Source organism: Bos mutus, chromosome 27 (genome assembly GCF_027580195.1).
Source record: "Bos mutus isolate GX-2022 chromosome 27, NWIPB_WYAK_1.1, whole genome shotgun sequence".
Taxonomy (NCBI): Eukaryota; Metazoa; Chordata; class Mammalia; order Artiodactyla; family Bovidae; genus Bos; species Bos mutus.
This window is the reverse complement of record NC_091643.1, coordinates 18,416,811-18,430,633: the sequence shown is the minus strand read 5'-3', so window position 1 is coordinate 18,430,633 and position 13,823 is coordinate 18,416,811. Positions and strand designations below refer to the sequence as shown.

The following is a 13,823-nucleotide window of genomic DNA, read 5'->3' as shown; positions in this document are numbered from 1 at the left end:
TATGTATAGACCTAGAGATGCTGCTTTCCAAAAAGCAGACCTTGAATAGACAACAAAAATATTTGGTAAAAAATTTAAAGCCTAGGATAGTTATGGAGTAAGTATACAACAATTTGGTTCTAAAGAAGGCTAGGAACAAAATCTTCTCTTGTGTGGACATTCTACAACTGATACTTCTGTTAGTCTTTCTGGCATCCTCTCAGGTTGTTACATTATTACAGTTGTTTTTAATATAAAGAGAGCATCTCTTACACTTACCAGTTCAGGTATTTTTCATCTATTTTTTTCTTTCGCTCTCCTTCAATACAGAATTTTAAAAGTTTAGAGTAGGAGGGAACCCTAGCTTCTAGGACAAAATTGTTCATGTTTCATATAAAGAAACAATCGAACCAAACTTAAATAACTTGCTCAGGGTCAGGCCATACACTGGCAGAATTAGGTCTTATCATTCTTTCTCAAATGCTCTTTCAAAGGTTAAATAAATAGATTTTGTTCTGAGAAGGACTTATTTACCTCAGTTCTATTAGACTGATTTCTTTTGTTACAGTCAAGCAAAATAATCAGCCACCACCTTTGTCTTCTCTATTTCTTCTTTTATATTTGTGACCTCTAGACAACTTCATTAAACCCACAACAAACCATAAATAAAATCCTGAATTATCCTACACAATTATTTGTTCTAAAAAAACCAAAATACTGAATATTTCAATATAGGCATCTCAGATTAAGACATTCTGCCTCTACCCATATCAAATAATCAGATTTATATTGCTATCTTGATAAAGACTTATCAAAAGATCTTCCCAACCCAGGGATCAAACCTGGGTCTCCTGCATTGCAGGTAGATACTTTACGATCTAAGTAATTAGTACTAGTTGCTCAGTCGTGCCCAACTCTTTGCAACCCCATGGACTGCAGCCCACCAGGCTCCACCGTCCATGAGATTTTCCAGGCAAGGATACTGGAGTGGGTTGCCATTTCCTTCTCCAGGGGATCTTCCCAACCCAGGGTTTGAACCTGGGTCTCCTACACTGCAGGCAGATCCTACAAGGTAATCCCTTGATAAAGACTAAAACCAAAAAAAGCATTTTCCCCACAATCTTACACTTTGAGTGACTTTAAAATTTTTAAATACTGTAAACTCTTTTCTTAGGGATTACTTTCCTTTTTCTTTACTCCTAGTATTTCCTGGAAACAATGAATAGTTTGAGTAGAATAATATGGAAATGAAGTATAAAGAGGTAAAAATCAAAGTACAGACAACGGCTATTCAATCTTAGAAAAAAGTAAACAACACTCAAGAAGAAATCGTATATCTCATTTAAAAGAGTATTCTCTCCACATTCACATTACCAACTACTTCCACTACAGCAGCACTAATTCATTTCCAGTAAGATTTTATTTACTAGATGTTATTGGCCTCAATAAGGCTAAGCGCTCTCTCACAAGGGATATTGCAAAGAAGGTAAAGTTTGGAAAAAAATTTACCAGAAAGCATCAACATGGGAAACTTCTCTTTAATGAAGGATGTGTTTTAGCTGTTCAGTCGTGCCTGACTCTTTTCGACCCCGTGGACTGCAGCCCACTAGGCTCCTCTGTCCATGAGATTTTCCAGGCAAGGATACTGGAGTGGGTGGCTATTTCCTTCTCCAGGGGATCTTCCCAACCCAGGGATGGAACCCAGGTCTCCTGCACTGCAGGCAGATTTTTTACTGACTGAGCTACAAGGATGGAAAATTATTAATATTTTTAGCCTAAACGTGAGCAAAACTCTTTCCAAAGGTGAATTTACCTTCCTTTTGATCCCTCTCTTTAAGAAAGGAACAATAACTACAAACCATTTTAAGCTTAAACAAGTAAATACCTGGAAATCTTAACCAATGTAATAGACTCTGCAAAGGATAGTGAGTTGTTCACTAAAATGACAGAAGCAAACTTTCAAGCTTTAAAAATATATGTTTAAGACAATCTCGCTTTCTAACAACACCTTTCTCATGTTACAAACAGAAAATCATGCCATCAATTATGATTATTCTAAAGATGAATTAAAGTGCTTTAATTTTTTAAGTCTTTAAACATTTTCATAAAGTTTACATATACTAATCCATAAAAAAATTCTTTCTCAACCCATATACTCTTTAAGATATTTCTAATGGTATTGGAGTTTTTACTTTGGTTGCTTTAATTCATAACTAGATAGGATCCTTCATGGTTCAAGTATGGGACGTTAATCTTTCATATCATAATCTTTTCCTGTTGGCTATTAGAAAAGTGACCTTAAAATGCCTCCTTGATGTGAATAAAAGGAGAATTACGACTTTTTGCAAGGAGGGGTTGGGGAACTATTAAAGCAACTTTGTTTATATTTTCAAGAATAGTAATTATGCAACTACATTTTAAAACAAATATTCTTCTGGCAGAGAATAGAAATGGTTTAGTTGTATTTTTAACTACATAGCCCTAAGGTATTTAATCTTTTCCCAAATCATCATAGTACCTTTTGGTCTCAAGGAAATCTGATAGACTCGGTCCCTCAAAGGGACCCAATGCTTTAAATAAACAGAACTAGCATTTTCTGTTTTTTGTTTAGTCTTGATTTGACTAAGTGCTAACTGAATGATTCATTAATAACGATACTTTTCTTATTATATATATAAATGCTCATGTTATTAAATCAACAATCTTCAACAGGTTGTAACCTTTTGTGGTGGTTCTAGTATTGATTTTCTCTAATACTGGTAAGGTCTTATATAAAAATAATAGTAACATAATTAGTAAAAACTGATTAAAAGTGACAATTTATTAAAGCTTTTAAATATGGGTATTTTTCGTGAGGACACAGTTAATTTAAAATAATCTTTGGGTAAACAATTTCACATCCTGAACTGTATCACATAAAGAAAAAGACCACCACTTTTTTGAGGGGCAGAAGAGGGAGAGATATGAGCACAAAGTAGTTTGGAATAAGGAAGGAGAACTGAATATTTATACATTTAAAAACTGATATGTACATATATTTGCACTTCAAGTAAATTCCAATGGGAGTCATTCGAAATTTCCTTGGGGTTCCCTTGGTGTCATAAATAGCTCAAATTAAATGCTATGGTAACTAGATCAAACATGGCATCTAAAGGAGAAGGGGGAAAATACACTTATAATGATAGATCTACTACTGATACTACTGGGTACAAGAGAGTGTCTATATGTTTTTAATTGTATGTTTTAAAAGAATATGTGTATATATATGTGTATGTATATGCAGAGTAACTCTAGAAGGATACACAAGAAATTGGTAACACTAGTTGCTACCTTTCAGTGTCTATCAATCTGGAGCATCTAAATTTTGTACTATATGCAGGTTTTCCCTATTCAAAAATATTGAGTAAATAAATTTAAATTACTTAAAAAGCCATGTCAAATTAAGGAGAAAAGATTAATTTTTGACATTACTCAAGAAAATACACTAACATATAAACTGTTTTTCTACATAAATTTGAGTATGACAGAGTAACTGTGATCTAAAAACTCAATTTTCACAAGACATTAAATTGGGAAAAACACATTTCCCTGTACCTCATTTCTACAGCATTGTGGACTATAGATTGTCTTAACAGCATGCGAACATCTCTCCTCTCTTCCTCTGATGGGCTAGCCATGAGCCATCATTTCTCTATGAAACTCAAGGAATCTTGAAGGAAATTCCAGAAAGATTTTAAGAATCTGTATTTGGCAGAGATAAATATTACACCTGTATTATTGTGTTGGCATAGAGTCAATTTTAAATTCTCTTTGTGGTTTACTTTAGACTTTTATCCTGCCAAAGATGTTTGGTGTTTTGGTAAAAGACAGACTTCAAACTACGTGGTGACTAAGCAAAGTTCTTACATAAAGCTTGGAATAAGATTTTATAAATAGTTCCAATGAAAGACACTTGGAAATAAGCAGGAAAAAAGAAACTCATGAAGAAATTATTTTCAGTATACTACTTCAAGTTTCCAATCAAGTCCTATTTAAATATTAAAATAAACATAAAATCTAAAGGAATGATAGTACATATATCAACTTTCCATGGCAGCTGCTTATTAAAACTGAATGTCTGAGGGTATATTTCAATTTCATCCTCTTCAGATTGTGCAGCTCAGATAAATGTTTATTTTACTGAAAATATTTGCAAAATTACAATATAAATACATGAGTATATTAAGATAGGATCACTCTATATAATGTATTCTTATCCACATATATAAAATGAATGCAGTAAATATAGTATACTCTTGATGAATCGTTAGTACACAGTGTTTCTTAGTAAAGTACATACAACCTATTATTAAGCAACATTTATCTACTTTTCAAATGTACATCTTAGGAAGTTTTCAGGATGGAAGGATACACTAAATCCCCTAATACCCTTTTCGGTTGGTGAAAGTTAGCTCTTCTGCAAATTTTGAAATAACGTCATATTTATTTTAGCAGTTGTTCTTAGTTTCTTTGCATTTCCTTAATTTGAACTTTATGTCTCTAGTCTGGTTATTTTCTTAATGATGCCATATCAGCCAATCATACTTTGAATTCTAATACAGTACCAGGTACTGTCTTTTCATTAGTAAGTGAAACATGCATCAAAAATGAAACAGAATCATTAAAAGCTTTTTTTTTTTTGCACAAATTCCCAAAATTCATTTTCAGGGTATTATGGGGAGTCTCAATTAGATATAATCTCAACTGTAATACTAGTCTGGGCTAGAAAGAGTTTTAGTAATTGATTCTAGTCCTTAAGAATACAAATACGAACTCTAAAATTCTTTGTTAGGTGTCTTGGGATTTACTTCAGAGGCATCTTCTACCCTTCTCCATGACACTGGTTGAATGGAAACTTGTTACTACAGCAGTTCCAACATAAACATATGCATGCAAGAGCTCACCCTACAGATTCTAAACTACACAGTTATTGAAACACGTCCCACCAGTCAAGTGGCATAAATGTACATCTTTTATATACAAAAGGTAAAGTGCATTATTAAATTAGTGAACTGACAGATTGTCTGCCTGGACAATATAGCTTTCAAATAGACAAATGTGAAATTCCCCCATTAGAACCCATTATTTCAAGAGGTTCCAACTAGCTTTTCCACCCTGTCATTTATTTTTGGCCATGCTCTTTAGTGCAAATAAGCTTGTGTTTGACTCAAGTTTAAGGGACATGGCAGTTTGGGGCTTTAACAAGGAAAATTATAAAATGTGGCAGAAGTTGAATTCTTTTATAATACATTGCATCTCTTGCATATAAGCAACAGATTAGTGCTGCTTTCAATTGGTAGGAGCACACTGCCAACAATGAAGAGGAACCCGTTTCCAGACTTTGTACTATCAGCTTATATGATTACAGTTTTGAGTCTGTACCACATTATGCTTGGATTATTATGTGCAAACATCATCAGTGTTTTAGAATTATATAGTGAAAGAGTAATTTTGGTTACTAACTTAAATGCTCACTTTTTGATTGCTAACATCCAGTTGCCTTAAGAGTTTTATATCTTCAAGGCAGGGATCCTAGTATTTTGAAGAATACCATGTACATGTGCAGCTCCATTTGTGATACAAATGACAATAAATAAAATGTATATTGCACAGATAAGAGTAGTAGCTTATTTTATAAGATACATGGCAATACATGTCCTAATACCAGAGTTTTGGACTGGATCTTACTGGATTATGGCTAATGAATGATTGGAAATGTTAAGTATCAAAAAATCATAGCATCATTTCCTTTTTCAGTGAACATTAACTTTGGAAAAAAAAGAAACTAAAGGACTGGCAGAAGGCTTAATGATTTTAAAGTATATTCAACTGCCGGTATATATGCATCTATGCAATCTATAGCTTTGAGATGGTAAAAACTTTGAAGTATACATACCATGTAGAAAATTTGGCTGCTTAACCCATTTTTAACTTAAATTGTTAATGAAAATTAAACTAATAATATTTATATACAATGAGTTAAAGATATTTACGTCTGACATAGTAGTGTGTGTGTGTGTATATATATATATAACACACATATATACATACACATATATGTATATATATAGACACACACACTCAAATCTTACCAGAGTAAAATCCAAAAAGGAAATTATTTAGACTTAACGGATATAAATATATTAGAAGAGAAGGTTTTAAGAGAGAGTACACAGTCACAGCAATAGTGATAGGAATGCTCAAATAGTGGAATATTCACACCTCCAGTTTGCCAAAATCTGACAGGTTATTATTCATAGGCACTATGATGGGCAGCAAAGCAATCAGTAGTATTGTAATTCAAGGGCACACCATTCCTTCCTAGACCCCAAAGCTACTTTTTATCAAGCCTATAATAGTTACTTTACAGTGAGGACTGTTTAAAGATCCTTGCTACTTTTAGAGTCTCAACACCCACCATGTGCTATTAACTCTAGTACTAACATCATCTTCTAACCTTCAGCTGTTCCACAGTGATCCAGATGGTCCACAATTATAATGAACTAGTGAGATTCCTTCACACTGTTTGAGGAAACCGGAAATACAATCCGTAAGCCAACACCAGCATATACGTCTGGGTTACTGACTGCTTGTTTTTAAGTAACATGAATTAGTGAAATTAATTTTCTTAATTCATCTCATTTAGTGACCTTTTGGGGGACAACCTCTGGAGGGAAAACAACTGTTAAAATAATTGTGAATTACTTATAGCGTATAGAAGAAGAGCTACATTCTGATCTCAATCCGTGCAGTCAGCTCTCATCAATGAGAGCTATATTTAGGGGTTGAAATCAGTGTTTGGCTCCTAAACATGATTATATGGACTTATTGTGTGGGAGGTGAGGAAAGCCAAGAGAAAAGACAGTAATTTCATTCAGAATAAAATGCAGCTCAACAGATAAAATTTCAGTCAGTTAATACAGGGTGGGTTGGTACACATATACATTATATCCACTTGTTTAAAAAACTGCTTAGGTGTTGGAAAATTGCAGTGGCACTTCCTGGAAAGTAATTTTTCATACAAGTAAATGGGTGAGTCTTGTGTAAGTAAACTTTTTTAAGTATCATAAAGAGCACCTTGGAAAATGCCTGAATTTTCTTTTCAAATATGCTTATAACCAATCTTCAAATAATATTTTTTCAGGCTGAAATTTTATGTTTATTCTAAATGCTTTTTAGAAAAGAGAAAACTTTTCCTGGAATTAAAACACCTGTAAAAGTCAGGTTTATACTGGAAGTGTTGAAATGGTCTTAAGGTGCTAAAAGTGCTACTAAAATATATTATTACAGATGTATTTTTATATCAGATAACTGGTGCACCAACCCCTCTGAAATCGTGTTAAAGCAGCAGCAAAAACTGTAACACCTTGAGTCTATGATATATTTTGGGAAAGAACCTCTTACAACCTTCAAATTAGTATGAAAAGCTAAAATATCAAGATTTCCATAGCAAAGCCATAGGATGAAGCCTCCCACGCAACAGTGACATAAAAAGTAATTCCTGAAACTTTGGAAAGCCACTAATAATATATGGTACAATCATCAGAGGTGAAGATAGGATTGTAACTAGCTTAGAATAACCAATAAAAACTCTCATGGCGTTGATACGGCAAGTGTAAACTGTAGGGTTACCACAAAATTTGAAATTATAGCATACTATAGTAACTAAGATTTGATTCTTTAATGGGACTGTTTAATATTCAGTTATCCAATGGACATTGAATGTATTTCAACTTGTCCTTTTATAAATAAATAAATATATTAGAATAGAAGTCAATTTCTGTTTCTGTGGTAACTGTCCTACAGGTAATCCTAGCAGCTTTTAATGAAGTAGGCATGGAATCCTTTTTGGGGGGAACTTATTAAGTAGAAATTCACACTTCCATATTAGGTATATGTATTTTTTTCAGGCTTATGTCATAGTGCAATGTAAATCTTAGCTAGGGTACTTGGAAGGTCAGAATGTCATACTTTGTGCTGATCTGCATACTTCAATAGTCTGGAGCAGTTGAAGCAGCTAAACTATTTAGCTCTGGGAAGGCAGGAGTTCCCATAAGAATTAGAGTGTTCTACGGGTAACATAACATAAGAATCAGACTCCTTGAAGTATAAACTACTAGAGGTATTACTGATAACAAAGGGCCCCCAAAGAGGAGAAATTTCTTCAAATGAGTATGGATCAGTTCTTTTAGCCAATCTATGATTTTAACTTTTGCCTGATGGAGTTCACTTTCATCTTAGTCGAGGCACGCTTGTTCTTCACCACTGGCCCTTCTGCCATCCATGCTCTTTTCTTTATGGCTGTTGCAAATTTTCCTCATCTCTTCTTCATACTTGATAAAATTCTCCCCAAACCTTGTCCAAGCCTTGAACGGAACGGTAATAGTATTACGGTAAGGTGGCCTCACCTCACTTACCTTCAGGAAAATTCCATATTTATTAGAGCCCACATCAAAGTAGAACCTTTTATTGTCCACTCTGAAAGAAGTCCCCTCGGGGAGTTCCACGGGGTCGTCGTCTCCACCTCTGCGTTCTTCGATGTCCCCTTCCCCATAGTCTTCGATGAGCTGAACCAAGGCGTCACGGAACTCGATCATTCCTTGAGCTGGGAGGACAATAGTCTGCTCCAGGCCCAAAGTGTGGCCAAAATAACCTATCATGCCAGTACCCCGCATCATGGTTTGTCTAATCCTTAGGAAGCGACCCCGCTGGTTTTCCTTCAGGTCTAGATAGTATTTCCTGTTGTCCCTCTCGATGTAGTCTGTTTTGAGGACACTGTGAGGGTGCTCTTCGGACCCCACCGAGACCGGCGGGGAGGGCGCTGAGTGCTTCTGTCTCCTCCTGGAGCTCTGCTCTTTGCCGTGACCGTGCTCTTGCCGGTGGCCTTTCAGGCCCAGGTGGGCATAGTGCTCGATGAAGTCCCCTAGACAGTCCTTCAGCTCCGCTGCCACCGACAGGGAGAGGGTCAGTTTACTCTTTCTGATATTGTCTTGCCGGCCTCTCCCTATCCAGACTTCGGCTATCTTGAGGAACCGGCCCCGCGAGCTCTGCTTCACGTCTAGGTAAAACCTCTTTTTCTGGATGTCCACTCGTTTGGAGGCCAGCTCCTGGATTTCGGCTGCGCCCCCAGCCTGATTAGGGGTGGCTGAAGCCGCGTAGTGGGGGTAGTGGGAGTGCTGGGCCTGGGGGTACAGTCTACTCTTGCTTAGGCCAGAACCCCCTACATTCTTGCCGCCGCGGCCACGGCCGCCGCCGCCGCCGCCGCCTCCCCTTCGCCTGGCTCTTTCCATCTTCAGCTGCAAGTGACAAACAGACACACGGGGTGGGGTGGGGGAGGGGGTGTTGAGAACAATCGCAGACGCCCCTCGGCCTGCGCTGCCCCAGCCTCTGCCCGGGACCCCCACATCGGGCCGCCGCAGCGCCGGGCTCCCCGCCTCTCCCGGACGGGCTGCGGCGGCCGGGCGAGCGGGCGGGCGGGCGGGCGGCGTCTCCCGGCTCCGCACTGGGCACTCAGCATCCCTCCGCCGCCCCTGGCCTCCCGCTCCCGCTCTGCGCCGGGCCGCCCGCCTCGGGCTCGGCAGCCCCCGGGTCCCCCAGTCAGCAGACACTCACATCAGCACTACCATCATCGCCGCCGCCGGTGCCCTTCACGACCGCCGCCGCCGCCAGTTCTCGGCCCCTCTGTGGCAGCCGCCGCCCCCTGCCTGCTCCCCCGCCGCCGCCGCCGCCGCCGCCGCCGCCGCTCGCACCGCCCCGCGCCGGAGCAGCCGGGCAGGGGCATCGCCCGCGGCGCCCACCGCCGCCGCCGCCGCCCCTCCAGCGGCCGCTGCGGGGGCCGCCGCCGCTCTCCGGGCACCGGCCCGACGCCCGCCGGGGAGGAGGGGAGGGGGCGGGGAGGGGGGCGGCGGGAGGCGGGCAGTGGACCCCGCCTCCTCCAGCACAGCCCGCCGAAGCGAGTATCGGGTCTCGGGCTCTCCTCTGCGGCCCGCTCTGACGGAAGCCCAGCGCGTGGGACTGGGGAGTGAGCGTGAGGTGACCGGACAGGTGTGAAGATGGAGACGAGGACCCGGCTGAGGCGAGGCTGTTCTGACTTCTCCAGGTACCGCTGAGACGTAGGACTCGGGCGGCCCACCGGCGCCCGCGCGGAGACTACACTTCCCGTAGGGCTTAGCGGCGGCGAGCCCCTCCCCAATTGCGCATGCGCGCCGAGTAGCCAGCTGGGCTTGGGTGGGAGGGGCTGCAGCTCAGCGCTCCGGGAGCGGAGGACTTGGGGGCGTGGCGGAGCCCGGACGGAGGGGAGGGGAAGGTCCGTGTCCCAGGAGTGACGCGTCACTGTGTGCGCCGTGATCCTCCCGCGTGGGCTCCGCAGCGCGGGAGTCTGTTGAATCGGTATCGAACCCTGATACCTGGTTCGAGGCTGTGGTGTTGGGTCGCTGCACAAGTCATCCAGCTGATGGACGAGTCCCGTTGAACTGGCTCATCTCAGGGTAACGTGTCCCTCCAACCTTGCTTCAGGCTCCAGGCCCTGGGGTATCTTTCTAGCCTTCTCTTACCTGGAGGTTCTGAGTCCCACAGAGTAGGTCTCTGGGCTTTGGGTGGGAGGTTCCTTAGGGATGGGCATCTTCGTTCTCCTTTTCCGCCTCCCTTTTGTGTAATGTAACAAATCATGTTGGATTTTTGAATTCAAAATATTCAGTCTTTAATTTTGTTTTTGTTGTTGTTATTGTTTTTTTTTTCCTGGTTAAAATTGAGTTGTTTTCTGGTTATGTGTCAGTATGTAAATATTCTCCTTACAGAAGCGGATATTAACATCCTTAAGATGCTAATTTAGTAGTGTTTTAAGTCAGAGTACTTAGGCATGTTAATTTTTAGGGAGTTGAAGTCTATGGGTAGGGCAGTTAGATTTTCATGCTATTGAACAGTGATCTCCCCTTCTTAATTACACAGATATTTACCGAGCGCCGCTCTAGGTCCATCACTGAACAAAACAAACACAAATCGCTCTGTTTTGGGAAGTTGACATTTTGGAGAGAGATAGGCTATAAGTCAAATGCCTGGTATGTCAAGAAGGTGAAAATTCCATGGAGAATAATAAAGGAAGGAGAGATGAGGAGTGTGGATGAGGGTAGGGAACTGAAATTTTAAAGTAAGGTGGTCAGGCAAGGCCTGGCTGAGAATGTAATTTTTTTTGAATTAGTGTTATTGGAGTATAGTTGCTTTGCAATGTTGTGTTAGTTTCTACTGTACAGCAAAGTGAATCAGCTACACGTATACATGTATCCTCTCTTTTTGGACTTCCTTCCCATTTAGGTCACCACAGGGCACTGAGTAGAGTTCTTTGTGCTATATGATGGCTTCTCATTAGTTAGCTATTTTATACCTAGCATCAGTAGTGTATTTGTGTTAATCCCAGTCTCCCAATTAATCCCCCCCTTCTCCCCACCTTAGTGTCCATACGTTTGTTCTCTGCGTTATGTTTCTGTTTCTGTTTTGCACATAAGATCATCTATGCCGTGTGAAGAGGAATTAAAAAGCCTCTTGATGAAAGTGAAAGAGGAAAGTGAAAAAGTTGGCTTGAAGCTCAACATTCAGAAAACGAAGATCATGGCATCCGGTCCCATCACTTCATGGGAAATAGATGGGGAAACAGTGGAAACAGTGTCAGACTTTATTTTTTTGGGCTCCAAAATCGCTGCAGATGGTGATTGCAGCCATGAAATTAAAAGACGCTTACTCCTTGGAAGGAAAGTTGTGACCAACCTAGATAGCAATTTCAAAAGCAGAGACCTTACTTTGCCAACAGAAGTCCGTCTAGTCAAGGCTATCGTTTTTCCAGTGGTCGTGTATGGACGTGAGAGTTGGGCTGTGAAGAAAGCTGAGCGCCGAAGAATTGATGCTTTTGAACTGTGGTGTTGGAGAAGACTCTTGAGAGTCCCTTGGACTGCAAGGAGATCCATCCAGTCCATTCTAAAGGAGATCAGTCCTGATGCTAAAGCTGAAACTCCAGTACTTTGGCCACCTCATGCGAAGAGTTGACTCATTGGAAAAGACTCTGATGCTGGGAGGGATTGGGGGCAGGAGGAGAAGGGGACGACAGAGGATGAGATGGCTGGATGGCATCACCGACTCCATGGACGTGAGTCTGAGTGAACTCCGGGAGTTGGTGATGGACAGGGAGGCCTGGCATGCTGCGATTCATGGGGTCGCAAAGAGTTGGACACGACTGAGCGACTGAACTGAACTGAATGCCGTTTTTCTAGATTCCACATATATGCATTAATATATGATATTTGTTTTTCTCTTTCTGACTTACTTCACACTTTGTTCGTGTTAGTTGCTCAGTCGTGTCCGACTCTTTGCAACCCCACGGACTGTGGCCTGCCAGGCCCCTCTGTCCACAGGATTCTCTAGGCAAGAATACTGGAGTGGGTAGCCATTCCCTTCTCCAGGAGATCTTCCTCACCCAGGGATCAAACCCGGGTCTCCTGCACTGCAGGAGGATTCTTTATCCTCTTTGCCACCTGGGTAATTTTTGAGTAAAGAGCTGAAGGAAGTGAGAGAGCTAGTTTTGTGGCTATCTGAGGTAAATGAAAGTACAAAAGCCCTGAGGGAACCTGCTTGGTATATTTGAAGAGCAGAACTCTATAACTGGTTAATTAAGCAACAGCTTTCCACTGCCCTTCTGTCCAGCCCCAGGTAACCTCTGATATGCTCGCTCTCTATGAATTTGCTTATTCTAGATAGTGTATACAAGTGGAATCATATTTGTTGTTTTGCACTTGTCATGATGTTCTCAAGGTTCATCCACGTCGTACCATGTATTAGAACTTAATTTCTTTTTATGGCTGAATGTGTTTCCGTTGTGTGTACATACTACATTTTGTTTATCCATTCATCTGTTGACAGACAGTTGGGTTTTCCCCCCTTTTGGTTATTGTGAATAATGGTGCGCTGAACACTGGCTTACAAGGATCTACTTGAGTCCCTGTTTCCAGTTCTTGTTTCTTTTGGGTCTGTACCTAGGAGTGGACTTGCTGGATCATATGATAATTATGTGTTTAGCTTTTGGAGGAACTGTTTTCTACAGTGGTGGAACCATTTTACCTATGAATTTTTTTTTTTTGGCTATGCTTGGTGACTCGCGAGACTTTAGTTCCCTGACCAGGGATTGAATCCGGGCCACAGCAGTTAAAGCGATGAGTCCTAATCACTGGACTACCAGGGAATTCTCAATTCCATATGAATTTGAGGATTAGCTTTTCCATTTCTGCAAAAAAAAAAAAAGGCCTTTGGAATTTTGATAGAGATTGTGTTGAATCTGTAGATAGCTTGGGGTTGTATAACATCTTAACAATATTAAGTCTTCTTTCCGTGAACACAGGTGGTGTTCCACTTGTTGTGGTGGAACTTGTCTTCTTCGTGAATGAAATGTCTTCTTTAATTGGCAGCAGTGTTTTGTAGGTTGTGATGTACAGGTTTTTCATTTCACCTCCTGGGTATTTTATTTTTTTAGATGCTATTGTAAACGAGATTGCTTTTTAAGTTTCCTCTCAGATTGCTCATTGCTGTTGTCTAGAAACTCAGCTGGTTTTTGTGTCTTGATCATGTACCCTGTAACTTTGCTGAATTTGCTTATTAGATCTAGTAAGTTTCTTGTGGTTTCTTTGGGACTTTTTTTTATAGACACAGTCATGTCATCTGTGAATAGAGTTTTACTTCTTTCCAATTTATTGCCTTTTATTTCTTATTTATATCTAATTTCTCTGGGGCTAGAAATTTCAGTACTCTGTTCAATAGCATTGGTG

The 13,823-nt window shown here is 40.6% G+C and overlaps 3 protein-coding genes across 8 annotated transcripts in view; 1 reads left to right on the top strand and 2 right to left on the bottom strand.

Annotated features, from left to right (window-relative positions):
* Nucleotides 1–9,863, bottom strand: part of PURG (purine rich element binding protein G) — a 43,069-nt gene extending 33,206 nt beyond the window's left edge. For 2 of the 3 annotated variants that reach the window (XM_070364313.1, XM_070364314.1), the window contains exons 1-2: nt 9,631–9,863; nt 8,436–9,314 (exon numbers count right to left, since the gene is read on the bottom strand). In XM_070364313.1, coding sequence (XP_070220414.1) covers nt 8,436–9,308 — 873 coding nt within the window. In that variant the 5' untranslated portion in view covers nt 9,309–9,314; nt 9,631–9,863. Of the gene's footprint in view, nt 1–4,129; nt 9,315–9,630 lie in introns of those variants that run through there. The other variant, XM_070364312.1, reaches the window with a different exon arrangement.
* LOC138985928 (uncharacterized) lies at nt 9,666–10,686 on the bottom strand. The gene is made up of 2 exons (XM_070364112.1): nt 10,572–10,686; nt 9,666–10,240 (listed from the first exon to the last, which is right to left on the bottom strand). Exons 1-2 carry the CDS (start codon nt 10,684–10,686, stop codon nt 9,666–9,668), a joined length of 690 nt encoding a protein of 229 aa, XP_070220213.1.
* Nucleotides 10,003–13,823, top strand: part of WRN (WRN RecQ like helicase) — a 127,607-nt gene continuing 123,786 nt past the window's right edge. For 3 of the 4 annotated variants that reach the window (XM_014477622.2, XM_070364310.1, XM_070364309.1), the window contains exon 1: nt 10,322–10,505. The gene's annotated coding sequence lies outside the window, so the exon portion shown is untranslated. Of the gene's footprint in view, nt 10,118–10,321; nt 10,506–13,823 lie in introns of those variants that run through there. The other variant, XM_070364311.1, reaches the window with a different exon arrangement.